General features: G+C 48.7%; 10 protein-coding genes and 1 non-coding gene across 11 annotated transcripts; 4 read left to right on the plus strand and 7 right to left on the minus strand.

Moving 5' to 3' along the window:
- Positions 1 to 3,121: 3,121 nt before the first annotated feature.
- On the plus strand, positions 3,122 to 3,747 carry M431DRAFT_437747 (hypothetical protein). Its single transcript, XM_024915161.1, has one exon. It carries the CDS (start codon positions 3,245 to 3,247, stop codon positions 3,566 to 3,568), a length of 324 nt encoding a protein of 107 aa, XP_024774794.1. The 5' UTR covers positions 3,122 to 3,244; the 3' UTR covers positions 3,569 to 3,747.
- Positions 3,748 to 4,338: 591 nt separating this feature from the next.
- On the minus strand, positions 4,339 to 5,080 carry M431DRAFT_437752 (hypothetical protein). Its single transcript, XM_024915162.1, has one exon. The coding sequence runs from the start codon at positions 4,989 to 4,991 to the stop codon at positions 4,491 to 4,493; it is 501 nt and encodes a 166-aa protein (XP_024774795.1). The 5' UTR covers positions 4,992 to 5,080; the 3' UTR covers positions 4,339 to 4,490.
- Positions 5,081 to 6,707: 1,627 nt separating this feature from the next.
- On the minus strand, positions 6,708 to 7,300 carry M431DRAFT_531143 (hypothetical protein; the record flags this gene model as incomplete). The annotated part of the gene is made up of 2 exons (XM_024920816.1): positions 7,204 to 7,300; positions 6,708 to 6,991 (listed from the first exon to the last, which is right to left on the minus strand). The coding sequence occupies exons 1-2, from the start codon at positions 7,247 to 7,249 to the stop codon at positions 6,708 to 6,710; spliced, it is 330 nt and encodes a 109-aa protein (XP_024774796.1). The 5' UTR covers positions 7,250 to 7,300.
- An 879-nt stretch (positions 7,301 to 8,179) lies between these two features.
- Positions 8,180 to 14,191, minus strand: M431DRAFT_508530 (hypothetical protein). The gene is made up of 3 exons (XM_024919121.1): positions 13,428 to 14,191; positions 8,481 to 13,366; positions 8,180 to 8,411 (listed from the first exon to the last, which is right to left on the minus strand). The coding sequence occupies exons 1-3, from the start codon at positions 13,782 to 13,784 to the stop codon at positions 8,384 to 8,386; spliced, it is 5,271 nt and encodes a 1,756-aa protein (XP_024774797.1). The 5' UTR covers positions 13,785 to 14,191; the 3' UTR covers positions 8,180 to 8,383.
- A 722-nt stretch (positions 14,192 to 14,913) lies between these two features.
- On the minus strand, positions 14,914 to 17,048 carry M431DRAFT_437805 (hypothetical protein). The gene is made up of 2 exons (XM_024915163.1): positions 16,877 to 17,048; positions 14,914 to 16,816 (listed from the first exon to the last, which is right to left on the minus strand). Exon 2 carries the CDS (start codon positions 16,690 to 16,692, stop codon positions 15,049 to 15,051), a length of 1,644 nt encoding a protein of 547 aa, XP_024774798.1. The 5' UTR covers positions 16,693 to 16,816; positions 16,877 to 17,048; the 3' UTR covers positions 14,914 to 15,048.
- A 296-nt stretch (positions 17,049 to 17,344) lies between these two features.
- M431DRAFT_84593 (hypothetical protein) lies at positions 17,345 to 18,830 on the minus strand (the record flags this gene model as incomplete). Its single annotated transcript, XM_024923450.1, has 2 exons — positions 17,345 to 18,404; positions 18,472 to 18,830. The coding sequence occupies 2 exons, from the start codon at positions 18,828 to 18,830 to the stop codon at positions 17,345 to 17,347; spliced, it is 1,419 nt and encodes a 472-aa protein (XP_024774799.1).
- Positions 18,831 to 19,120: 290 nt separating this feature from the next.
- Positions 19,121 to 20,898, plus strand: M431DRAFT_508532 (hypothetical protein). Its single transcript, XM_024919122.1, has 8 exons — positions 19,121 to 19,156; positions 19,209 to 19,298; positions 19,355 to 19,486; positions 19,544 to 19,588; positions 19,646 to 19,818; positions 19,868 to 19,956; positions 20,008 to 20,112; positions 20,169 to 20,898. Exons 1-8 carry the CDS (start codon positions 19,143 to 19,145, stop codon positions 20,400 to 20,402), a joined length of 882 nt encoding a protein of 293 aa, XP_024774800.1. The 5' UTR covers positions 19,121 to 19,142; the 3' UTR covers positions 20,403 to 20,898.
- M431DRAFT_508534 (hypothetical protein) lies at positions 20,259 to 21,270 on the minus strand. Its single transcript, XM_024919123.1, has one exon. The coding sequence runs from the start codon at positions 21,157 to 21,159 to the stop codon at positions 20,497 to 20,499; it is 663 nt and encodes a 220-aa protein (XP_024774801.1). The 5' UTR covers positions 21,160 to 21,270; the 3' UTR covers positions 20,259 to 20,496.
- Positions 21,271 to 21,452: 182 nt separating this feature from the next.
- On the plus strand, positions 21,453 to 21,540 carry M431DRAFT_t97. Its single transcript has one exon. It is a non-coding gene; the product is annotated as a tRNA-Tyr (tRNA).
- Positions 21,541 to 21,881: 341 nt separating this feature from the next.
- On the plus strand, positions 21,882 to 24,879 carry M431DRAFT_16956 (hypothetical protein). Its single transcript, XM_024913016.1, has 2 exons — positions 21,882 to 23,196; positions 23,258 to 24,879. Exons 1-2 carry the CDS (start codon positions 22,189 to 22,191, stop codon positions 24,590 to 24,592), a joined length of 2,343 nt encoding a protein of 780 aa, XP_024774802.1. The 5' UTR covers positions 21,882 to 22,188; the 3' UTR covers positions 24,593 to 24,879.
- Positions 24,880 to 25,001: 122 nt separating this feature from the next.
- On the minus strand, positions 25,002 to 25,509 carry M431DRAFT_531150 (hypothetical protein; the record flags this gene model as incomplete). Its single annotated transcript, XM_024920817.1, has 1 exon — positions 25,002 to 25,509. One exon carries the CDS (start codon positions 25,507 to 25,509, stop codon positions 25,132 to 25,134), a length of 378 nt encoding a protein of 125 aa, XP_024774803.1. The 3' UTR covers positions 25,002 to 25,131.
- Between the last annotated feature and the right edge of the window lie 142 nt (positions 25,510 to 25,651).

Genomic DNA, 25,651 nt, shown 5'->3' on the forward strand with positions numbered 1-25,651 from the left:
AGTTGATCCCCGTCTGGTCCAGCAACTGCAACTTTGCCGTCCACCGCATACAAGCATCGATACATGTGCATCTGCCGTCCATCAAGTCTCCAAGGTACCTGGGCTGGAGTATTTGGCGATGGCTTCACCGGCTATGCCACAAGTAGAATAAGACGCTGTTCGCTGCGGATCATGTGCGACATCCATTGGATCCACAGGGCGTCTAACGCTTGTGATACCCCCGTCGATTTTTTAGAGGCGCAACAACGAGCAACGCCTTGCCTGGCTGGGTAACTGGCCAGGGCCAACAAGCACATTTTGGATGCGGGAAACGCATCAAGGAGCCGGCTCTTCTGCACCGGATTGTTCTCCGACGAGGAGTGTGTGAAGCTAGCATGATCCTGATTCCTGCCCATGATTCAGCTCAGTGCCGCATAGTTCAGTTCAGCCAGTCGTGATGCCAGACTAGCCCTGTGAAGTTCGTGCTCTCATTGAACATCTCCGGTGACACTGGCGTTCTCGGTGAGCGCGCCAAGTCGCCATGAGAGAAAGTGGCCGTTGATGATGGACTCTCTGGTGTGACCCGCGCGTCCCGTTTTTTCTCGTTGTGTTGGCGTCTCTTGTCTCTTCCGCAATATCACGCACACGATGTGATGATTCTACACACTTTGCAGCTCTCCTATCCGCACCTCCCCCCTCCAGATCCCTGATCTGCTCACTAGTCGAAGCCATCATGTAGCTACGATCCTCTCCACTCCCCCCATGGACTCGTTGCCTCTCCCCTCAATGACCGCTGCAAAGTGCTACCTACCTTAGTACATGTAGCCCATCTCCTCCGGCTGAAGGAAAAAAGAGTCATGTCCCGCTCTCGTCTCCGTGGCCCTTGTCCCTGCCTCTCCCCAGGTACTGTCTGTACGTAAACTCGTATATGGTATATGGGCAGCTGGTATGACGATCCGGCTACATGCACCCAAGGCATGTTTTTCCCGTCTCTTCTGTGGCACACAAAAGGATGGATGCCCACTCGTCATTGTTTGTGACTCCACTGCGTGTCCCTGTCCATGTCCATGTCCGTGTAGTCAAGATCTTGCAAGGGCCCTTCTAGCGTGTGGGCATGTAAGTCAAAATGGCTCTTCCGCCTTCTGAAATCTTCAACCAGACACAACCAACAACTTGAAGTCGAGCAATGGGGGTGTATGGGTGTGCGTTTTTGGTCAATGACGGAAGGAGAAACCCGGAAAGAGAAGGCGAAATTAAGCGAAATTTTTTTATCCAGCTTTAATGACTCTTGCGATGACTGGGATGACATCAACGTCAAACGTCGACATCAACACCACAAGCCCAAGCAAATACGGCATCACCAGCTGGAGTCATGTCTGTGAATACTGAAGCTGCCAATGCCACAATGTCATCTCCGCCCAATACAGAATGGCATTGACTCTCGGGCTAGAGCCCTAGGCATTGCCTAGCCATATCGCATCACGGCACCAATTGCGGCTCCTGCATCGTAGCTCCAGACGCCTCGCATTGGTGTCTTCGAATTGCAGGCCCAGTGGGGGCTAGGCCTTGAGAATCTTAGATGCAAATCGCCTCCACTTTCGTTTTCTTCCTCAAGACTGAGTTGAGCTTCCTCCACCCACGGCCAATCTCTGCCCATCCATCTCCCAACCCCCCACACCCAAAAAGATGCGAAAGATTCTTCGTCCACATGCGCATACATGCATACATGCATACAGACACACGCAGTCAGTCAAGCTTGCATCATCCAAGTGCGTCAAAGTACACACACACACACACGTACATACTCGTACATTACATGGGCAGGGGGGGCCAGGCGCCCCAGGTGTTGTTGGTTCTGAGCATCATCTAGGCCTTGCCGACCGGGTACACCCACAGCTGGGCCCGCGCCGTGACTTTGACATGGCATGGCCTTGTGCAAACTGCCGATTCTGCGATGCCTCGTGGTCCGATCAGGGCTACTTGATGTCGCCTCACTGCTCACTGCCTCCCCCTTCTCCCAGACAAGACAACAAAATGCCCCCCTGGCGAGAGAACGGGCCAGAAGGCAGACAGAACCTCGCACCTACCGCAGAGTAGACTGGACACAACGAACAACTAACACCGTCCCGCGGCACCGCACATAACAACAACGGCCGCACGTACGAGCATATATCGGTGGCGACTAACGTACATGTCGGCTCCTCGTCTCCTTGTTATGTCTCTGGGGCCATGCAAATGTGCATCTAACAGCCGTGCGCATGCGTCTGGCAAGTCCCGAAGAAGAAGAAGCAAACACCCAACAGCCATACATCGGTTGACGTCTGGACTTGTACTCTGCCTGAAGGGGCTTTGTTCCTGGGTAAGGACGAACGCTGCTCTGAGCAAACAACTTGAATGTATATTCACAGCCTCTACGCAGTCCCGAGGCTTTCGTTCCACAAGATATATAAACGACAAACACACCTGCTGTGCTTCTCGATATCTCCTTTCAAGCTTCATTCAGCATTCAATACCAAGAGCATCATCCGGCAATCTTCTACAGACAGCTTCTTTCACTCATCTTGAGCACTCCCATCTCTCCCATCTTCGGCACTTGAGCATTTTAGACACAAGCAGCGTCTCAATCCTTTCTACACTAAAAAGACTAAACGATCAAGCATTGTACGCAAGAGTCATTCCCAAGCAGACCACAATTCTGTGCAAAGGAGTACTGACAAGCCCTCTGCCGTCTAGTGCGCCAAGTCCAATTCGGAATAACTCATCCAGTAGATCTCTCTGCTCTACACTTTATACACTATACTTTAACGCCACTTTCTCTCCGAAACAATCAACATGTGTGTCTGGATCATTCGACAGCACTACACCCACTGTGGCTGCACCGTCACAGAGTCCACGCGCAAGCCCAGCTGTGGCTGCTCTAAAATCGAAGACCAAGGCACTCAGACATGGGAAGGATACTGCAGACGCGCCGAGTGCCCTAATCCAGGCCGTTGAATAAACCAATGGACTGGAACTCATATCGCCCTCATTATTGGTTCATACGACTCAAAGCGATTTCATCTCATTTCTTGCTTTTCTTCCTTTTCTCTATCTCTCTTTTCCTTCTTCTCATCTCATCTCATCTTTTTTCTTATCTTTTTTCATAGTTTCTTCTTTTTCTCTTCTCCTTCTCCCTTTCTTCTCTTCATATCTCTCTTTATTATGCACTCAATTATAGACAAAAGTTGGAGGGCCTAGCAATTGGCCTAGACTCCTCCAACCCCCGATGCTGGATTCATCTTTCGCAAGAGGAGTATCCACGCCTTCTTCTCTTGATTTTAGCCTGTTTTCTTTTTTCCTTTTTTCTTTTCCATCTTCTTTCTACAATCCATCCATTTATCTTTTCACTTTTCATCTTTTCTTTGACGATCGTCTCGTCTTTTCTTTATTTCCTTTGTTATTTCCTTTCTATTTCCTTTCTATTTCCTTTCTATTTCCTTTCTATTTCCTTTCTATTTCCTTTCTATTTCCTTTCTATTTCCTTTTTTTCTTTCCTCTCTTTCCGTCCTGTCTTACTTATGAGAAGGATACAATTCACTTGTACACCTGATGGTTGATAGCGCATGTACATAGTCGATGGTTATGAGGCAATGAATGGATATGGCGGACTTTGCGGGGAGGATGTTCTTTTTCCTATGGCCCCAGCCCATCTGCCTATACCTAGGCCACACAGCTAGAGCATCATACCAAATCTAACAGCGGTGTCTTATTTTACTTTTTTGGTCCTTCTCCCAACCTAACTGATTGTTTCCTATGATTTACTGTCGAGATGTTGTCTGCCTCGCGAGCCAAGTGGTCAAATTTTGAATGCAAGTGGTCGGCCAACACAGCCTGGCCGCATATGCGGCCGCAGCCCCTTTCCGAGCTAATTGTCCACAGCCACCAATTGACGAACCAGAAATACATATAATTAGCTTGATTCGCCCTATGCTCGTCATTTTGATACATTCGTCGCGGGGGTCTCATTACCTGGTCGCCGTGTGAGCTTTGTTGGGACATTTCGGTTTGTCACAAGGGCTGCGGCTGCGCGTTCGTAACAAGAGTATCACAGAATACGGCCTCTTCCCCACAGAGCCGCTTCCCCAGCTGCCGGCGGTACGAGGGCCAAAAGTCAGGTTACGCAGTGTCAGCAGCAGGCCGTGTTGGCTAGCCGTGAGAGCAGTCATCATGTGGCTGTTCAATATGTCCAGACAAACCAAGGCGGTTTTTTCTTCTTTGCGTTGCCGGGGTGCCGCTTCAGTGCTGAGTATTTATTTACTCATTCTGAAATACTTATTGTGCTTCGTTTGGTGATACAGTATTTTTGGAGCATCTCAACAATACGAATTAGTTGCTCAATCAAGGCAAGATCTGGGTGATTATGTATGCTTTGAACATGATGTATTTTGACAGATTGCAGCATGATTTCCACAGTACTATAAGACGAATAACACAACCAAACAGGACAATGCTCTGCAAAATCTAGGGAGTTCTCAGGCGACCGTGCTGACGTACAATCGGAAGGATTCATCTTCCATCACACGAACCACGACAGACTTTGCAGCACGGCCCTTTACGCCGGCTAACCAGGATCCGGCTCGGCACCGATACGAAATAGCATAAACAGCTTCCGCCCGTTTTTCGCGGCAATACAAGCTTAAAAACGGCGGGTCAGGGCGGGAGAGCGGGAAAGACGTTGCATAGACACGGCCTGCTAGCTGCCGGGGGGGAAATAGCTGACCTGAAGCACGGACCAAATGCGGCAGGATACGAACCGGGATGAAAGAGAAACATGTTTGTAAAAAAAAAGGGAGGAAAAGAGATGGAGAGGAAATTGTGTATGCAAGGAAGTAAATGGTGGGATTTGAATTCTGTTTGCGCCAAGATTTTTTGTTGCAAAGGACAGCACGTAATGAAGCTTGGACAACAGAGGTGTGTTTATTGCTGAGAGGATAGATGCATTGTGTACCGTTGGAAGGGAGAAAAATAGGCATGATTGAATATTATTAAAGCAAAATCGAGTCAATCATTTTTACTAACGTGTAATATATATCAATATTTAGTTCTATATGACGTGGATCATTGGGTGTGTCTTGTACTTGCTCCCTTTTCGTGCAATAATCATTCTGCGCGACCAACAACATTTCTTGTATAGATGAGAACTTGCGCACACGGTCTGGTAAGATCACATGATCTACTAGAGATGCGTGAATGCATGTATAGTGTCGACAGGGCTGCTAAGCGGCAGATTTAGCAAGAGGGACGATTGAGATGATGGAAGCTAGGATTATTGCGCTGTGGATTTAATAAGTTGCACATGGGTGGGAAATGTCACAAGCGAAAGGCGTGTCTAAGGGGGCGGGAGACTATACTGAACTTCTTGATGAAGCAAGGGAAGACGGTGCATTGGGAAAGGGAGAATGATTCATGGCTGTACAAGCAAGGGTTGGAAGGGTGATTTTTTCGATGAAGGGGAAATTGTGGCTAGATTACTGATTAGGTATGACGCTCGGTCTTTAATTTGAAGCACATTAAATGTTCAACAGGATAGTGGAAGAAGCTGGACCTTTCTCTGAATTGGCGATTCAGACCTCTGTACGAGGAGATACTGTCCATACCATCTACGGTAAAGAAGACAGTGTGCTGCTGGATGCCATTACTACACGACAAGACCGACCAGTTCTGCGTCCATTCGCCATATCTGCTACTATCGCTACTACCTTTCTACTCAGTCATACCTTGAGATATCTCCATCAAGGTATTTACGACCTCTTCCTCTGACGCCGGAGTTCCATAGCCAGGTGTATCCGCACTCTAATAGAGATCTAATAGGTGGTAGATTAGCTCAATTTAGATACAGAAGAAAAGATTCGGACGCCGAATCTGATGAATCCAGCTCTATATCATTTGGCGTCTGGTGCTCATGCTCATCTTCTCACGAAGAAGGCGGCATATATCGCGCTTTCGACTGCGCTTGAAAGAAAGGCTTGGATAACCCCACGATGTGATGATCCCACATCTATACAGTTCATTATGCTCTGATGGAAGTGGACGGCATAGACGGTTTGGAAGAATTAAACGTCATTGAGGTATCTGCTACTATCTGCTACTGTGTTTGCTATTCAAGGCGTGGGTATTCGAAATCTTTTCTGTCTTCGCTTGCCGCCAATAGTGCCCAATTTACTCGTTGTCAGAGAACGGTCCAGTCTCAAGAAAGTGCTTAATAGCACTGACACGGCTGAGGACGATTGTGAGAGTAGCGTTAACCTCGACGACCTCTCTATTAATACTTCCACTCGACATGTCTATCTCAATTTAGAAGCAGTCCTTGACAACATCGATCTTAGACCTCATCGATTGCATCTCATTCTTGATCATCGACAGCATACCTGGGTGCAATTGCTTCATCGGAGCGTCGAGATGGTCGACATTGTCCGAAACATGCTCAATGTCCTTCGAAACCCGACTGACTTTTTTCGAGACCTGCTTAACATCAACGTTCTATTAGAGTGATTAATGGCTGAATGCCGATGACGAAATAAAAAAAGATTGCCGAGAAATAAACTTAGTAACAAAAAGAAATAAAGGCGGCGACATAAAACCGATCCCAGAATTATAAACCATATGAAAACGACCCCAGAAATAAAAACTATGCGAAAACGATCCCAGAAATAGCAACCACGTGAGAGTAATGCCTAGAAGCAATCACGCTATTCTGGGGAGTCATCAACGATGGCCTCGGCGTCAAGCGCAGCCTTGGCGTCAGCAACTCTCTTCTTATGGCGCTCACCAGCTTCGTGTGTCTTCATATGTGACGGCTTGTTGCAAGCGTAGTCATAATAGTCGCAACGTAATCTCTTTACGACGCCAGCCTTCTCCTTGGCGACGTTGGCTTGATGACGGTTCGAATTGAGATGCCGTTGATGCTCGTATGGTTTAGTAGAAGTGTGTTCACAGAGAGAACGATAAAAGCGTCCAGACGCCTTTGCTTTAGCTGTATAGCGACGTTAAGCTTAGATGATCTTGGGGCGAGAGTATATTTTTGAACGAGCATCGGCTGCACGTTTACGTTCACCTGCTTAACACCCTTTGAAACATGCTCGACGCTCTTCGCAACTTCCTGGACACGGTTTCAAAGGTGCCCAATACCGTGACGAATCTCTGCGAGTGCCCGTTTCTAATTGGCATTGTCGTTGGGATTGGCACCATGGTCCAAGGCGGGACTATCGAGGTACGCGCTAGTACGAGGCATTGTCGCGATGTTGACGTTGACGTTATTGATGTGAATTGTGTGTTTTCCCCTCCAGGATGACTTGGCTGTACTTCTTATTAGTATTTGTACTAGAATGAAAATATTAGCAGTTACTAGAGAAATGTAAATATGTTGTAATACGTACGTAGATAGGAAACAGAATGTTGATTAGTCTAAGTTCTAGTATCTACCTCACAGTATGTCTGTTCTTGTTTACATATACCAACGCCACAAAGAATAAGCTTCCGAACGTCTTTCCATGTGTGTCATTCTGTTCCTTTCAACAAAATATAGTCGCTACCATTTTTTCTATCTGCTACTCTCTTCTACTCTCTGCTACTCTCTTCTACTATCGCTACTCTCTTCTACTATCAGCTACTTCCTCTAGTATCTGCTGGTCATCTTACTTCTAGTAGCTATTCTAAGTAAAACTAGTACTACAAAGCCCATTAATCGAGCAATTCTACAGGTCCAAGGCTGCAATCTCAGTGAGTTTCTCAAAACAACAGTCAATTGCTTTAACACATTAGGTGTACCTCTATCACAGTACGCAGATATTACCCTAAAAGCCCAACCTCTCGCCTTACCAACAATAAGGTCGCAAATTCCAGGAGCAAAATGATGAACCTAGGTCAGATACCATATGCAAAACATAGCAGCAAGCATTCACATTGGAACAAGGGCACTTGATAATTCAGGATCGCAGTATTGTTTTCAACTAAGCAAATCCATTTCTCAAAGCTCAAGTTCCAGTGACAGGTTTGCTCTCTCCTCCGCGAAGCCCACTATCTTTTTGCAATCTGATTCCAATCTGGTCGTCAATCTCCTCGATAAAACTTTTCATTCTCGCGTCTAGTATACATATCAGCTGCAAACCTGTCATCAACCTCTTCTATCTCTGATGAGAAGACCGCGAATCGACAAAACTATGAGTGTTTTTTGTATAGGTGTTTCTTTTTTTATCCACTTTCGGCTTTTACTACCGGCTGCATAAACATCTATCATGCTGAGGTTCTCACAATCCTTCCACCGGGAGAACTATAGGAAAAAAAAAAAGAAAGAAAAGAGGTAAAGAAAAAACGATAAATCAATGGTCGACGGCAAAACGTGCCTCGTATGCATTATAGGATAAAATCAATCGTTAGCGGGGGAATTAGGTGAACTATAAGAGAAACTGGTCAGCCATGTTCTAATGGGTAATACAGTCTCGAGACTCCAAAGTATGACTTACTATTGGTTTCCGGAAGCTCCCGGCCCAGGCGTCCGAGGAGAAAATGACGGCGATGTGGGCGAGTAGCTGGGGCTGGTGGGAGATTGCTGCGACCCAGGGCTCTTGGAGAAGCTTGGGCTCGTAGGCGAGTAAGCTTCTGGAGATGTCGGAGACCACGAGGGGGAAGCGGGAGAATACGACGGAGAAGTCGCGCCAGCTCCATGCAGATTGGGAGAAGCAGGGCTGTAATTGGGACTAGCAGGCGAGTAGCTAGGTGATGTAGGAGAGTTGAACTGAGCCGGCGACGTTGGCGAATAGTGCCTTGGCGATGACGGGGATGCAGGCGAGTAGCTTGGCGACGTGGGGCTGTAATTGGGGCTGGCAGGGCTCGTTGGTCGCAGCATCGGCGAAGTTGGCGAGAAAGACGGCGAGGAAGGACTGAATGACGGAGATGTCGCGTATCGGCCGATACCGCCGTCGATCATGGGAGACGTAGGCGAATATCCAGTGTTGGGCGATGATGGAGAGTAGCCACCCATACCTGAACTGAATGGCGAGGTTGGAGAAGTGCTGAAGGGGCTGGTTGCTCCACGCATTGAGTATGGGCTCATAGATCCTATACCACCAAAGCCGCCGCCACCATACTCGGTTCCAAATCCAGCTGGTGTTTCTGAACCCGCTCCCTGGATGGGCGAGAAGTTTCCAGCAGCAGGAGAGTTGAGACTGAGGTAGCCAGAGTCGGCCATGGGAGATCCAGTATCGTAAGGTGTAGCCGCACCCTCGACTTCTCCTTCCTTGACAGGCATGCCTGGCATGAGTCCCATGCGAGAGTTGTCCGAAATCACGGTTTCCAGCATCTTCGGATCCAGGAAGACGTCAAAGTGACCAGTTCCCATGGGAGCCATCTGGCCGAGCATAACGTTTTCAGAAATGCCACGGCAGTCATCAAGCTCTCCCGTAGCAGCCGCCTCGAGAAGAATTTCGACCGTCTCTTCGAATGAACATCGCATGAGTGCACCAGTATCAGCACGGTTGATACCGTGTCGAGTGACAGCAGATATACTTCCGCGGTACGTCATAACATCGCAAAGTAGAGCAATGTGTCGATGGTTGACGTAGGAACCGTCAAAGGCCAACACAGCCGTCAATTCCTTGACAAGGGCAGCTCGCGTGCCCTCAATGCCAAACACTTCGATAATCTGCCACAGGTCGTTGGTGTAGGTTCGCGTAGGATCAACTCCTGGAACAGCCAGCACCTCGCGGAGGGCTGAACCGCTGGTATCCAAGTACCATTGTGTGCAGCGAACATCGTCCTTGAGCGCGAGTTCAGATCCATCAGTAGACTCAACAAGGCGAGTGCCCTTGGTCAAGAAAGCTCTTTCAACACCAGGCACACCTCGCAACGTCAGAGTGTCCAGAAGATGGGCTTCAAGACGCTTTAGCATCACATCGTCTTCGATCTTCTTCTCTCCATCTTCATCCTTCTCGTCGTTCTGTCGAATGGTGCGGATTCGAATGACCTGCTCATCGGCATTGTTGTCGCTGAAAATGACAGCCAGGTCATTGGGGTACTCCTCCTTGATGCGCTGAGCAACATCGTCAATCTTGATTTCCTTGTCAAGCAACTTTTGCCTGTCAAGTGTGATACGCAAGAGCCACCTCGACTGTTGATCGATAGTGTCTTGGCTGTCATCAGGAATCAAGAAGTAGGACTCGACCATATCGACATCCTCTGCAATAGTTGTAGATTGAACATCCGGATCATAATAGATCTCAGTGACGGCAGTGATCGATCGGAGGTTGGTGTACTCAACCAAACTTCGCAACTTCTTCGCTTGCTCTTGTTTAGCCAGTGGAGTATCAAGGTACACAGCCATGCTGGGGGTTTTGATGTTCTTGGCCAGATTGAGAATTTCCTTGAGTCGGGGCACACCGAGTGTGACGTTCTTGGAAGACACACCGGCAAAGTGGAAGGTGTTCAGCGTCATCTGCGTGGCGGGCTCACCAATGGACTGGGCAGCAAGGACACCAACCATTTCACCGGGGTTAACAAACGATCGATCCCATCGGTTTTGAAGTTCGCCAAGGACGTGATCAAAAGCGAGCTTATTCAAGCGATGCTCCTTGACCACCTCCTTGAAGGCTAGCCGAGAACGAAGAAGAGACTTAAAGAGGATGGTAGCACTAGCATCCGCCTCCTTGGAAATCGGATCGTCGCCTCGGACAATCTTGAGCTTGCTGATGACGTTCCTCACAACAGGAATGACATCAGAAGGTCTCAAGTTGCTTCGGTCGTTTGCCTTGACGTTAAACACGCGCTTCGCTGTCTCGATCATACGACCAATATTGAGAGGAAGCTGCATCGACTCCTCGCCCATCTTGGAGCGATTGATCTGCCGCACTTCACGGCGATCGGCAAGAAGTGCATCCCACTCCTCGTCAAGAAGAGCCATGGAAGCCTTGTCGCCGGTCAATTCGTTGCCATACTCGTAGTCCTTTCGGAACCAGTCAGGGGGGTTGGCCAGATCAAGTCGATACTTCTTCTCGAACGCCTCGTCAGACATTTTCAAAATGCCAAGCTTCTGCTTCTCAATGCACATGGCATCAAGACCGTCTTCACCATACAGGAACTGAATGATATCACCAAGAGAGTTGCGAACCGTTCCGTCATATTGAGCGTTGAGATCTTCCAGAGCCTTGACCAAACGTCTCTGAATATAACCAGTTTCAGCTGTCTTGACGGCAGTATCAATGAGACCTTCACGACCAGCCATGGCGTGGAAGAAGAATTCGGAGGGTGTCAGACCACGGAGGTAAGAATTCTCAACGAAGCCACGAGCTTCGGGTGAGTAATCATCCTTGGTGAAATGCGGGAGAGTTCGGTATTTGAAACCGAATGGAATACGCTTTCCTTCAACAATCTGCTGTCCGACAAGCGCCGTCATCTGAGAAATGTTGATGGATGATCCCTTGGAACCTGACTCAGCCATGGTGACGGCGTTGTTTGAATCCTTCAAACTCCTTTGCGTCGTAGTACCAGCCTGGTCACGAGCCATGTTAAGAGCCATGGAAACCTTGTTCTCGAAAGTAGCTCGGACGTTCATACCAGGCAGCGCCTCCAGCTCGTTGGCGGTAGCCATTGCCGTAAGCCTGGCGACCTCTGCCTTTTGGGTGTCAATATGCACCTGGACCTTTTCGATTGTCTGCTTGTCTGGAATGGTATCACCAATACCAATGCTGTGGCCCTCTTGCAGGAGCCAGTAGGAAACCACTTGCTGAACGCCATTAAGGAACGCCATGGCACCTTCTGGTCCCAACTCATTGTAGCAGAGATGGATTACACCACCTGAGGCGGAACCAATGTTCTTCTTCTTCATGAGACCATACATGAGCTCACCAGCCTGAATAAGCAATCCAGTATCCTTGAGAGGAGAATCTGACTTGTCTTCGGGGGCATGTAGACTGATCTCTTTGGGAATGACCATGCTAATGATCTGCTTGCCAGTCCAACGTGGTCTCGGCTTTAGGATAGCGGGCTGCGGAATAACGCCATCCCAATTGGGGACCCACAGCATGAGATTCATGACTTGGTTCTTGTCGAGGAAGGTGTCACGTCGGCAAATCTTGTAAGCGCCGGCAAGAGAGTCCTGCACAATACCCATCAAAGGACCGTTCTTCTGGGGTGAGACGATATTGTTAGGGACCAAGCACAGCTCCTTGACTTCGGCACGAGTCTCCTCGCTCTGAGGAACGTGGAGATTCATCTCGTCACCATCGAAATCGGCGTTGTATGGGGAAGTAACCGAGAGGTTGAGTCGGAAAGTAGAATAAGGCATAACTCGAACACGATGACCCATCATGGACTCCTTGTGCAGCGAAGGCTGTCGGTTGAAGATGATGTAATCACCATCCATCAGATGACGCTCAACTTTCCAGCCATACTCTAGGGAGATCTGAGCTGCGCGTCTGTGGTGTCGCAGGTCGATACGGGTTCCGTCGGATCTGATAACGTACTTGGCTCCAGGATGCTCGTTGGGACCGTTTTCGACCAATTGATGCAACTTTCCAATGTTGTAAGGCGTGACTGTCTCAGGATAAGTCAGAGTCCTGGCAATACTGCGAGGAACACCGACTTCGTGCAGAGACAGGTTAGCATCTCCCGTGATGACTGTACGAGCAGAAAAGTCAACACGCTTTCCCATCAAGTTGCCTCGCAGACGACCCTCCTTTCCCTTGAGACGGGCACGAATGGCTTTGACCGGGCGACCACTCTTTTGCAAGGCACGAGGCTGTCCCGCAATGTCGTTGTCCATGTAGGTTGCAACGTGATATTGAAGCAGCTCCTCAAAGTCTCTCGCAATATGCTGCGGAGAGCCCTCGCGAATAGCTTGCTTGACGTTTCCGTTGGCACGAATGATATCACCAAGCTTGTAGGTCAAATCGTCTTCGTTTCGCATGCCAGTACCGGTGCCGTCCATAGAAATACTAGGACGGACTGGGGGCGGGGGAACGGGAAGAACAGTGATGATCATCCATTCTGGACGAGCGTAATCCGAGTTGAGACCCATGTTACGCAGGTCACTCTCGGAAATACGACGAAGGATGCTATGGGCCATCTCCGGAGTGATGGGAGCCGTCTCTTTCCGCTTGGGGCCATCTTCTTGGGCCACTTCAAAGGCGGCCTTCAACTGAAGGGCAACCTGTCGCACTTGAGGCTGCACATTGCCACAGCCGCCATGGCTTTCCACGAGGGTCGGCTTCATGCCAGGCGCAAACTCTTCGTCCTTGTTCTTGTCTGTCCGGTCCTCATTCTCACATCTCCGCTTCTTCTTGCAGACAGCCCATACGCGCTTGAAGCGGAGCTTTGCATCTCGAGTATTGATTGCTGCGACAAACTCGGGATCGCTCTGGTAAAGTTCAGGTTAGCATCCAGTGAGGCAAAGGCTTCATGGAAAAGAGAAGACCAACTTCATCAGCCAGCACTTTACTACAGTTGTGGCAGACAATTTCCAGGATCTTCTTGACTTTCTTGATGAAGCCAGGGTGGTACACGGGCTTTGCCAGTTCAATGTGTCCAAAATGACCAGGACACTCGCCCATAGCCTGTGTGCAGGTCTTGCACTTGAACTGTCGATCGATCGAGCCGAGAAGAGGGTCGTTGAGGCCACCGTCGCGCGGCTTCGTGCCGCCTTCCTCCATCGTTTCGGGGTACAGAATGTGTGCCACGCTCATGCTTTTAATCTCCTCGGGAGACATGAGTCCAAATTGGATCTCCTGCACCGTCTTGAGCGGAGCGCTCGAGTGGGTGAAGTAGAGGTTCGCCATTTTCGCGGTCGGTGCGAGATTTCAATTGAACAAATCACGGAAGTCGAAAAGGATCGGTGAGGGCGGCGGATGCAGCACGCGCCTCGCAGTCGCGGCACAGGTGCAAAGCGCGAAGAAAAACACTGGAATTTTCAAGAGGTGACAAGTGCCTATCGCTGGAAACCGAAGAATCGATGGCAGAAGCGGTTGTGCGTTGTTGAGAGATGGCGCCCTCTCGATCGCCAGTCCTGGCCACCAGGCCCAGGAGAACCTCACGGCAGGTCTCCCCCGTCGCCACCAGCTCTAGGGCCGTTTGAATACGTAAATCGCAGGTCGGAGGCTCGTATCGTCGTTTTCGGGGAGTTTCCAGGTGCCAGACTCGATGCCCGACACGCTTGGTGATGATTTGGAGCCGTGAGCAGAGTTTTGTCGTGGTTAAGGCGAGACGATCAGAAGAAGCCTGAAAGTTCTGGACGTGAGGGCGCTTGGTGCCTCGATGCCGCTAAGCCGTGTTGGGACCACCACCTCCTTGCGCCCGCAGCAGTTGGTGCCTCAGGCCGCAAGAAATCAGGTTCACTTCTGCGCTGCACTGTGGAAAGGAGAGTGGCAAGACAATAAAACTCACGCCATTTGCTTGGGTTTCTCAGAGAAAAATTCTCACTGTTTTTGTCAGCACCGAATCTTAATCACACTCCCTGAAGCCACTGCACGCTCCTTTTAGCATGTTACCGGTGTGACTCAGCTCCCGGGCTCTTGGTTTCACATCAGCCTCACATGCTGGTTCACTACTTCACGTTTAGTCAAGGGAGCCGTATTATTGCAAGTGTCGCAGCGAGATGCAGTGAAGACATTCAGTATTTTGTTCATCTGGTTCTTCAAGCTAGCATCGGCCACTTTTGCCACACTTCTACCTACCTGTATCTGCTATTACATCTATTGCAATATATTCTCTTCTAGTATCCGCTACCAGTGCCATTCTCTTCTAGTGTCTTCTACTATCGCTCCTCGACTCCGTAGTAGTATTCAGCATCCCAATTTTGCTATACAGCGGCATCACATGTCGCAAATAATACCGAACACTAGACGAATATAATTGTAAAAAGAAACACTTGAGATATATAGCTATACTAACGGAGACGAGAGAAGTATAGCTATAATAGCAAATACTAGAAGAAACGGGTATTTACTACATATAGATAGTAGTAAATAAAGAGCCTTCTTTTACATCCAACTTCGATACTCAAACCAACGCAGTCCTTGGGATGCTAAATAGCAACTCCCTATTTTAAACCAGAGACACATCGTAGCCACATGATTTCATGTCCGCCAGTATTCCCTCCAACGGCTGCGCATATGTAATGTCGTACACCTGTTCGGAGGAACCGCTGCCTGCCGTGATCATACCGGCAGGTCGTCGCTCCATATCCCAAACGCAAGCGCCAGAATCCCCTGCTATTGAGAAGGCTTCTTGAAGACACACTCTAGCGGGTACAACTGATACTATGGCCCATGCTTCACTCTCCCGCTTTACGCCGCCTGGGGTTTCTGGATAGCGAACGATCGATTTTAACGTACTCCCATGACCCAACGTAAACGTTCCCCTCAATCCGTATTTTATCACCATCATTGACTCATCCTCAGTGGTGCAATCGGATTTGAAAATTTGGTCGGTTGGGACGACACTGCTTTGCATGGTTTGGCAGCCGTATTCCGCCTTCATATCCATGACCACTTGTTTGCGTCCAAAGAGCGCAGTGAGAAAGTCAACAACCGATCCAATATCCACTTTGTTCTTTATTAAACTGAGAGGAGATTGGTGGGATCCTGGAAGTAGTTCGATCAATGCCCAGTCTCTTAACCATTGCGCCCCAGGCTCGGTTGCCGTAGTATTCAACTCAGGCGAGTATAAAAGCTGACCAAAAACCCTGGAGGAAGCGGCATTGAATGGCGTTATGGCATGTTGGAGAGAGACGGCGTTCTTCGCGCAAGGTGAGCAGGGGATCCGGCCATTAAAGTGTTTAGAGTCTTTGCGGTAGCTTGATATTCTGTGCTCCAATGATTTGACCATGTACTCATAATACGGCTGGCCCACTTGAATGACATCTTTGAAGGGAGCAGACTCTGGGCGACAGTATGTTTCTAAACCGCCCTCTGTTTTGGAATCAATCACCACGTGTCTGCAAGTCAAAGCCAGGATTTTGGGCTCGGCTTCAGGAGAAGATGGTGACAAAGAGAGGTACAGGCCTTTCGTGCCTGTAAGAGAATCTCTGTGTTTCATGGCGATCGTGGTGCCAAGCACGTCAGAGAAGTTTGTCCACGTAGTTGCATACATCCAGTGGTCGTTTTCTGGCATTGGTCCGGAAAAGAGCTGAAAGGTTTTCGTTGAGCCTGTCTTGTTTGTAGAATCGGCAGAAGAGTCGACAGAGGCTTCGGCGGTAGAACTTGTCTCGAGCTGATCCGCGGTGCAGAAAGTGACCACAGATTCGCGTATCTCACAGTCCAAGAAGATACCATACCTTACGAAAATAGATTTGCATTCCCTTACGATAGCATAACCCTCGATCCAGGTTAGCGACCCAGGGGTGACAGCTACCATGAGCGTGATAGGGTTTTGCCCATTGATACAGACACGTAGAATATCAATGGCAGTCCAGTTGGCCCTGCTGAGAGCTCGTAAAATCTGGACCCTAAGCGAAGACGATGCATCATTCCACAGCCGATGTAAATGCGGGTAACTTCCAACCGGGCGAAGTACATAAAGATTAGGATCCGCATAGGAATACATACACCTAATACGGTCGAAACTATATGTATTTACCCAATCATGTGTGCTTGATCGCGCGACGAGGTTGGGGCGAGAAGGGAGCCCCTTGTAGTAGAGCTGGCGCTCTTCATCAGTTGGAGGCCCCCGGGGTAGTACTTGCTGCATCGTAATGTTGGAATATTTCGTTTGAGATACCAGATTTGGTTGAGCCTCTGCTGTGTGGGAATTCTGGGGTGCCAACGTGTCTTATATAGCTGATGAGACTGGTGTGAAAACTATCATTGCTTGTCTATAGTGGATCAATCAGGATTAAGTTTGGATGATGATACCAGAAAGTAGAGGAACATACCTGGGTAGCCATAGCAGCAGATAGTAGAAATATGTAGAAATATGTAGCAATAGTAGCGGCTATTGGAGTAAAGTATCGAGAGTAGCATACCTATATTTAGAAGCTGGGTATCTACTACCTGTTAGGCAAGTAAAAAGTAAGGCGAAAAAGAAAGGTAAGGCGAGAAAGAGTGGAAAGCTTCCCTTGGTATTCTGTTCCGACACTTGAACCTTACGCAATGGCTGAGGTGCTGGCTGTCCATCAAAGGGTGGAGAGAGTAGAGGATAAAAGGGCCGTTAAATATGTGATGTTCATTCAAAAAGCATATCGATGAACTTGCAATACTTTCTCCAAGATATGATACTCTATATCTCATGCCATCGTAACCGCTGCCTAGCACCATGATTTGTTATTTCCCATTTGTTTGCCGGCACCAGCAAGGTATTAAGAAAAATAAAAGTAAAAACGCCATGCAATCAAGTCTCCAAATCACTTCTTTTTACTCCTTCCTCCCCTCGCTCCAGCCCCTCCCTTCTTGCGCACAGGGGCGGCAGATTCAGCTCCAGCGCTTAAATCAGCCTGGCTTTCTCCCGGACTCCTTCGTCGCATGGTTCCGGTCGAAACCGCAACGAATTCGTCCTCACTATCACTCTCGCCCAGGTTGAATAAGATGGGCATGCGAAAATTCTCCAGATCATCCCCCTCTTTTGCATGATCAGCCGACAGCACATCCACATCCTCGTCCTCGGCGTCAAGCCGTCTCCTGTGAATCTCTTCTTGTGCATATATATCGAACTCGTCCTCTCTCTCCATATATTCCACGTTTTCTTCCACCTCAGCAAAGTCTGGCGCCAGCGCTGACCATTTTTGAGGACTGATGACGGACCATATGTATATTCGGCCAGTTTCCAACCCACATGCCGCCAAGAGCGGGCGAGAAGGGTGCCACTCAATAACGCCCTGCTCCTCCTTGGGGTCCTTCAACATACAGACTAAACTGCCGTGATTCCTCTCCCAAACGTAGAGTTCGTGATTGTTGTACGTAGACGCGGCCACGTATTCGCCCGTTGCGCTAAACGTAACATGGTTCCAGGACAGTTTGTTAACCACATCTTGGAATTTATGTTCGAGTGGCAACTGTATTGTATCCGGGTCGAGATCTTCCACCGAGAGATTTGGTATTCGAAATGTCCGGATGATTCGATCTTGTGAATTTACCAGGAGGTCTCGGCCAGAGCCTGTTATTCGCATGGTGGTGATGACACCTGTGCATATTTTTTCTGTATATATGATTTCGAGCGTCTTGGCATCGATAATATTCAATTTGCCTTTACTCGTTCCTGCGATTATGTGGTCGCCGGTCGCTGTCCATATTGCAGACGTCGTCATCTGCTTTGCATCTTCTTTTGCTTGCTTTTCTTTGAGGGCAAGATCGCTGTCCGTGTTTGACCGCCTCGGTGCTGACGGGAGAACGCGCTTAACGTCTACTGGCTCGGAGACGTCGACAAGGAGTGGCTGCTCTTCGAATAGAGACGCGACGAAAAGATTACTAGGTGAAGGGATGAGTAAATGAGACAATGGCACTGTTTGCAATGCAAGATGCAGGATGCACATACTGATTCTCAGGATGAAGCTCTGCCATGTAAGCTGGAGCCCGGAAGCGCACCTCACGATGCCGATGCCCCGTCTCCAGATCCCAGAGTATGGCCTTCCAGCCTTGGCATGTTGACAGCAGATACCGCCCACACTTTGACCAGCTTAGGAATGTGATGCTCTTGTTGTGCCCTCTCATCTTCAGAGCAACACCCATTGTCTCCAGATCCCAAACAACAACGGTTCCATCCACCCGGCCGGAGGCAAGGTAGTCGCCCTTGCGGTTAAATCTCAGCATCGTCGCATGGCCGGATCGGATCGTGCTGGTCATGCTCTCAGGATAGTCCTGGAGGAGATAGTCGTCGGAAAGTAGGAGATTCATCGTTGCGGTAACAGGGCTGGGGCTATTCGAGAGAAACAGAGCAACATGGTAGAGGAGACGCGAGAAGGCTGCGAGCTCAAAGCACGAATGCGAAGCTGCAAGGCTGATGAAAAGAAAGCGCCACGCGAGGGGTGAATCTAATATTTCAAGTCGAGGCGTGAGCCTAACGCGGAATTGAGGGACCTGAAAATGCTCCACCGCGGGGATGTGCCGCTAGCATGACGCACAAGTATTCGGGATCTCTGTTTACGCTCAAATGAGTACAAACCTTTTCTTTTACAAAAGCTCAAGCAGCTTTTGCCGGATTTCGGAATGGCGAACTCCAAGTACGATGAATCAACTCCGGGTTGTGTTGTCACATGCTAAATTATGGTCTAGGTTTGAATATGTTCGAAGTTTCGAGCAGCCAGACTCCCTCTTGCCCAACACATGGATTGTAGTACGCATAGATGGCAGAGGATTTACCAAGTAATGACACAGATGAAATGGAACTATTGCCATAGTATCTAACATTTTTATCCAAGGATGTGTGCGAAATATGAATTCGAAAAGCCAAATGACCGGAGAGCTCTTGATCTTATGAATGCGGCCGCCAAGGCGGTGGTGACTGATATCCCCGAGATCACTATTGCCTACGGAGTAAGCGACGAGTATAGGTAATATTGTTTCAAATCGAATATCCTAAGCATATTCTACAGTCTAACGATTCTCAGTTTTGTATTTCACAAGTCTAGCAACCTCTTCGAGAGGAGAGCGAGGTGCGAAGCCGGAACCTCAGGCTACCCTACATTCGGCGTCGACTGACAAAATTTCAGCAAACTCGTCACCACAATTGTCTCTACATTTACAGCGAATTACGTCTACTTGTGGCCGACGTATTTTCCAGACACTCCCCTCTCATTCCCTCTCCCGACCTTTGACGGTCGAGCCGTCTGTTATCCGACAGTGCAAAATCTTCGTGATTACATGAGCTGGCGGCAAGCTGATTGTAAGGATTCTTATGATCAACAGCAAACTACTTTTTACTGACATGGAAGGCCACATAAATAATTTGTATAACACAGCCTTCTGGAAGTTGATACAACTAGGAGGCCTCGACAACAAGGAGGCAGAAAAAACTCTTGCAGTTCGCATTCTCTTTCAATGTTGCGCCGATATATACTAACTTGGTTTCCAGGGCACGCTGGCTGCGGATAAGAATGAAATATTGTTTTCTCGGTTCAAAATTAATTACAACAATGAACCGGAAATCTTCAAGAAAGGAAGCATTGTGTTCAAAGACGTGAGGCTCCTTATCGAATGGAAACTGGTGTTTTGAAGGCTGACATTTGTATGCAGTACGAACTGGCCGAGCCTAGCAGTCACGATGCCGCCGCCGCAGCAGATGCCCTCGCAGAGCCGCCAGTGCAATCAAAATCACAAGCCGAAAAGGACAAGAAGCGCAGGGCCAAGGCAAAGGTGGTGGTGGAACACTTGGACATCATCAAGGATGAATTTTGGGATAGACGGCCCTGGATCTTGTCGGGCAAGCCAGGACAGCCGGGCAAGGCGTCCAAAGAAATACAAACATGAAACGCTGTCTATTGGGTATTCCCTGTGCTTGAAAAAAGATAACCAAACTCCCTGCTAATGCGCCATATGTGATCCTGTTATTCTATTTTCCACATTAACCACCCGAAGCCTTCATCTTCTTCAATTCTTTCCTCCGTCGCTTTTCCTCCTTCTGAGCACGCCCAAGCGCTTTGTCCCCTGCCACACTACTACTGGAGTCTGACGTATCTTTCTTCGCCTCGGCTCTTTTCAACCTCCTCTCGAGTTTTGCTGCTCTTCTTAGGGCACGCGCCTCTTTCCGTTTCCTCTTCTCCTCTTTCCGAGCTCTTTTCTCTTCCTTGGTTTCTTTCTTCGACTTTGTGGATTTTGTCCTCGTGGACTCTGTCTTCTTCTTCTCGTCGCTGTCATCAGACTCCGTGCTAGTCGAGTCGTCCGTTGTCAATGTGCTAAGTGTTCCCTCAAGGAAGCCTCCTCGAACAAAGGAGGCGTAGATGGAGTATTTTGATACGCTTCCAGGGTCGAGCGCATTGAGTTTCCCAGTCTTTACGGTCTGCTCGACTTTGCCTTTCTTGGACGTGTCGAGACCCTTGAGCTGTTCATCAAAGGCGTCCATCCACCATAGATCGCTTGTGAAGTGTTTTGTATTTCCAAGACCCTTGGTGTTTGTCTTTCGATTGAGTAGTAGAGGCTTCGCCAGACCAATTGCGTCGTCCGTTTTATGTAGAGAATGGCCTGTTCCGCGCCATCCTTGGGCGGAAAGGAGCGCATGCGCATCCATTGTGTCGAAGGAATTGGTAATACGGTTGCCGTACCTGAAAAATAGGGGACGGTGGTGCTATCGTGGGTGATAATTCGACATGAGGCCCGAGGAGTAAAATCTTAACAGCTGCCCTTTGGACTGCGCTCGTGGCTGGCCGCTTGGGTAGGAGAAATGGCAATTTTTCTAGCGGGGCCAGGCTTATCGAGCGCTTATCAGCCACCTCACTAAACAATACTAGCGTTTCGCACATTTGGTAGACACCAGAGCCTTATAATTAAAATTAGTTTGCTCCAAGTCAACTCTTCTACATCCTCTGGGTGGTCTAGTTGGTTCATGGCGTTCGACTGTAATGGGTAACATCTCATCGAAAAGTCGGCGGTTCGATTCCGTCCCCGGAGAACAATTCTCCCCGGAGAAGAGTTACATTTTTTTGGCTTTTTTTTTTGGCTTCTCCTTTTTTATTGCATTCTTTTCTTTGAATGATTTTTCGTAAATGAATGCCTCTTACACATTCTGCCCATTGTAATTTTGAGATCAAAAAGCCTTTTGTAACGTGCTTCTAGTCGATTCTGACCAAATGCTCGCCACTCCTTATTAATGCACTAAATCACTGGTTGGCCGAACGCTGGAATAGAAGAGTGTTCTCACTAAAAATAGAGCCTGATTGAAAGTGAGACACCCATGATTGGGCCTGATGCGGTCAGCAATGGATTCCATGTCTCTCACATGCACTTTGCTCACAGCGATCTGCATGCTTTTCCATCATTTCCCCGCGCTGTTCAAATTGATGTTTTGCAGTTAATTGCCTTTAGCCGTGTCTCGCTTCCTCACACGATTTAGACCGTCTTGGCTGAAGGATTCAATGGCCCGGCAACAGCCCAATTAATGCTTGTGACGTGTGAGGTGCCACTAGCCGTTGTCAATGCCTAATGCCAGGCATTCAATCAATCACCTTCCTACATCGACAGATGCTTTTGAGAATTACAGCATCTATTTGACGATTACCGACCATAGAAACGACGGCCAAAGAGATAAAGGCTCGTCAATATGGCGCCACCATGCGCAGACCCGCGGCAGGTCATCATCGCTTTAAATCCTGCTAGGCGAAAGGCATTGCTGGCCCTTGTCCAAGACATCATCTCCTACATGATCTCTGAGCTACAGACTCACCCAGACGAGCTTGGATCCATTGCTCCTGACGATGAAGGCAACAAATATGATGAAACACCGCGCTCGGACTCGCCGGGAAAGACGGGTACCTCTGTATCTCAGGACGAGAAGCCTCAGAGCTTACCACAGCCAAGAGTCAAGACCACCAGGCAAGCAGAGAAATCCTTAAGAGCGGCATTGAAATACACTCTGGAATGGAGGGACGAAGTCGTATCCAAGCTCGAGGAGATTGTGAACGTGGAAGATACCCAAAAGATTGTGGCTGAGAGGAAAACCCGGCGTGAGATGTTGGACAAGAAGCAACTCGAGATGCCCAACGATCGACAGCTTCTCGATATAGATGGAGAACCGGTAGATGAGACTGAGGATGTCTCCATGCTGCAATCAGCATACAAACCGATACCCACTAGGCTGACAACCATCCCGGTTGAGGACAGAGAGGAAGCGCTTGCCTGTGTGCTGCTGTTGCTCCTATCTACTGGGAAGTATTCCGCCCATTCTCGCGCTCTGATCCTTTACTTGGCGTCATCTTTGGAGTTGTCTAGTACATTCCTTAACAAGACAGAAGCGGAGATCGCCATGTCTCTCATGGAATCTTCTACGGCCAACAATGACCAGAAAGAAGCAATGTCAGCCGATGCCGAAGCTGCTAAGCGTCGACAACAGAACAAAGTCAGCCGCTTTTGGAAAGTTGGGCTGGCATCTGTAGCTGGTGCTGCGGTTATCGGAGTCACAGGGGGCTTGGCTGCTCCTCTTGTTGCTGGAGCCATTGGAAGTGTACTGGGGGGAGTTGGCTTGGGAGGTGTTGCGAGCTTTCTCGGCATCTTTTGGATGAATGGAGCTTTAGTCGGGACTTTGTTTGGAGCTTATGGCGCCAAGATGACTGTGAGTTGAGATGTCCGCCTTGATAGAAGGACATAGTTCGTGTACTGACATACTTTCGCAGGGCGAAATGATGGACAATTACGCAAAAGAGGTGGAGGACTTCCGCTTCCTTCCACTCAGAGAGGAAGTTACCACAGATGTCCCGGAGAATCTAACTAAAGAGCAAAAAGAACAACGTCGCCTACGTGTTACCATAGGAATCAACGGCTGGCTGAACTCAGAGGATGACATCAAGAAACCATGGCGCATTCTCAGCACTGATACGGAAGTTTTCGCCCTGCGCTATGAGATGAAGGTTCTTCTTAGTTTGGGAACCGCACTGAATGACCTTGTCCGTTCCTTTGCCTGGACCGCGTTCAAGGCTGAAGTCATCAAGCGAACTGTTCTGGCAACCCTTTGGGCTGCCCTCTGGCCAATCCAGGTTTTAGCTGTCGCTTCTAACGTGGACAATCCGTTCAACCGAGCGAATAACCGATCTAGAAAGGCCGGGCAGCTTCTTGCTGACGCACTCATAAACAAGGTTCAAGGTGAAAGACCCGTCACACTTATGGGTTATTCACTTGGTGCTACCACGATCCATGCTTGTTTGCAGTCCCTCGCTGAGCGTCACGCCTTTGGTCTGGTCGATACAGTCGTCATCATCGGCACTCCAGCGCCTTCTGATCCAGCCCATTGGCGGGCCATCCGACCTGTGGTGTCTGGGAAGATCTTTAATGTCTATTCCGAGAACGATATGGTCCTTGGTTTCGTCTACCGAATGCACAGCCTCGCACTTGGAGTCGCGGGTCTGCAGCCAATCAAAGATGTCCATGGCATTGTGAATGTGGACTTGAGTGAGAGCGTTAGCGGCCATCTTCGGTATCCTTCTCTTACGGGCGAGATTCTACGCAAATGTGGCTTCGTCAACGTCAAGGCTGGGAAAGATATCGAGAGAGACGATGTCATCCAGATGAAAGATAAAGAAGAAGACCTCATTGACTTTGGAGATGGTCATAACAATAAGGTCCATGATGGAGATAGGTCTGCTGAATCTCTGCATGGCCTGACAATTACGCCTCCGGCTCTTATGTCACACACCGAGCCCGCCAATCCACCTCTTCCGAAGCGGCCAACCAACGAGCTCGAAGTCGAAAGCCCGCGTCTTCCTCCGCGGAAAACCGAGTCTGCGCCTCCAGTTATACAAGATACAGACGAGGAAGCCCCTCCTTTACCTAGACGCCAGACGGCACCATTGCGGCAATTGACAATCCCCCGACGCCCGGTTCCGACAACGACGGTGTCAACGATGGTGGAGGAGCCTGCGAGCCCAGAAACGCCGCTCACCCCCCAGTACGATTCTGATGATGGGCACCACATGTCTATCACGATGGTGAATAGAGATGAGGATGATGACTAAGGTTTAAAGAAGTATACCTTTAGGTTAGATATCAATCTAGAGATACTAGACAAGTAGCGCGAATATACAAGACTCTAGATATTTGTACCAACTATAACAGAAGTAGGGGCAGCAGAGGAGAGGTAATAGTAATAGAGGGGAGTAGATAATACTAGGAGAAAGTAGCGACAGTAGATGATAGTAGCCAGTACTAGAAGAATGTAGCGATAGTAGGTGATAGTAGGTAGATAATAGTAGCGGTAGTAGACGATACTTAAGGAGCCAGCTATCTATTACAGATATCTAACGCCTTAAAGCTGTTAAAGTTGATTAATTATCTTGGTAATAATGGATGCTTTACGTGATGTTGTTGACATGAGTGAACGGATCTAATATCACGGCTGAATCTATGCAATTGCGGTTAACGCCTTTTATTATCCCTAGCTACCATTGACTGTCGATATCTGTTCCCTTTCATCACAAAATCCAGTGACAACTATCTCCATCCCCAATCCTGTTCTCAGGGCCAACGACGAGAAGGACAATCACCCAGGATTTGCTTAGTTGTCGGCATCATCCTTGCGATCGACATCAACCACTTCGGTGGAAATATCACACTTTCCGTCGTCATCAGCAGAAGCCACTGCATTATCGTCGGCATCGGGCACTCCGTCAGCATCACCAACAGAAGACACTCCGTCATCGTCATTGGCCTTATTGAGATAGTCATCGATGCGCTCAGAGCACTCTTCGATCTCTCCTTTGGCTTCGTTGGCCGCTTCCATCGCAAGATTTACACGTCTTTCCATGTGATAAGAGCGGTGAAGTAGGACGAGAATGTCTTCCTTCATGGAGGCAATGTCTTTCTTCATCGAAACAATGTCGGCCATTAGGGGGGCAATTGCTCGCTTCAAGAATTCCTCCAAAAAGGCCTCCATAATGTCGTTGCAAGAACGTCGTTACAGAGTATTGGGACTTTGGGTAGCTAATATCTGGGCAGAGGAAGCGGTGTTCAGCTTTATGCAAATCGTATGGACGGACACAAATGTTCTGATGACGTTGACGAGAGCTTGAGCCACA

The sequence above is a fragment of the Trichoderma harzianum genome (assembly GCF_003025095.1).
Source record: "Trichoderma harzianum CBS 226.95 unplaced genomic scaffold M431scaffold_6, whole genome shotgun sequence".
In the NCBI taxonomy this organism is placed as follows: Eukaryota; Fungi; Ascomycota; class Sordariomycetes; order Hypocreales; family Hypocreaceae; genus Trichoderma; species Trichoderma harzianum.

Coding starts and splice junctions, on each gene's coding strand:
- M431DRAFT_16956 (XM_024913016.1), top strand. CDS start 22,189: ATGGCGCCACCATGCGCAGACCCGCGGCAGGTCATCATCGCTTTAAAT. Junction 23,197..23,257: donor CTTATGGCGCCAAGATGACT/GTGAGTTGAGAT, acceptor ATACTTTCGCAG/GGCGAAATGATGGACAATTA.
- M431DRAFT_437752 (XM_024915162.1), bottom strand. CDS start 4,991: ATGCCTATTTTTCTCCCTTCCAACGGTACACAATGCATCTATCCTCTC.
- M431DRAFT_508532 (XM_024919122.1), top strand. Junction 19,819..19,867: donor GAGCTGGCGGCAAGCTGATT/GTAAGGATTCTT, acceptor CTGACATGGAAG/GCCACATAAATAATTTGTAT. Junction 20,113..20,168: donor GAAGCATTGTGTTCAAAGAC/GTGAGGCTCCTT, acceptor ATTTGTATGCAG/TACGAACTGGCCGAGCCTAG.
- M431DRAFT_437805 (XM_024915163.1), bottom strand. CDS start 16,692: ATGCAGCAAGTACTACCCCGGGGGCCTCCAACTGATGAAGAGCGCCAG.
- M431DRAFT_508534 (XM_024919123.1), bottom strand. CDS start 21,159: ATGGATGCGCATGCGCTCCTTTCCGCCCAAGGATGGCGCGGAACAGGC.
- M431DRAFT_508530 (XM_024919121.1), bottom strand. CDS start 13,784: ATGGCGAACCTCTACTTCACCCACTCGAGCGCTCCGCTCAAGACGGTG. Junction 13,367..13,427: donor GTAAAGTGCTGGCTGATGAA/GTTGGTCTTCTC, acceptor GAACTTTACCAG/AGCGATCCCGAGTTTGTCGC. Junction 8,412..8,480: donor GGAGCTTCCGGAAACCAATA/GTAAGTCATACT, acceptor TTTCTCTTATAG/TTCACCTAATTCCCCCGCTA.
- M431DRAFT_437747 (XM_024915161.1), top strand. CDS start 3,245: ATGCTGGATTCATCTTTCGCAAGAGGAGTATCCACGCCTTCTTCTCTT.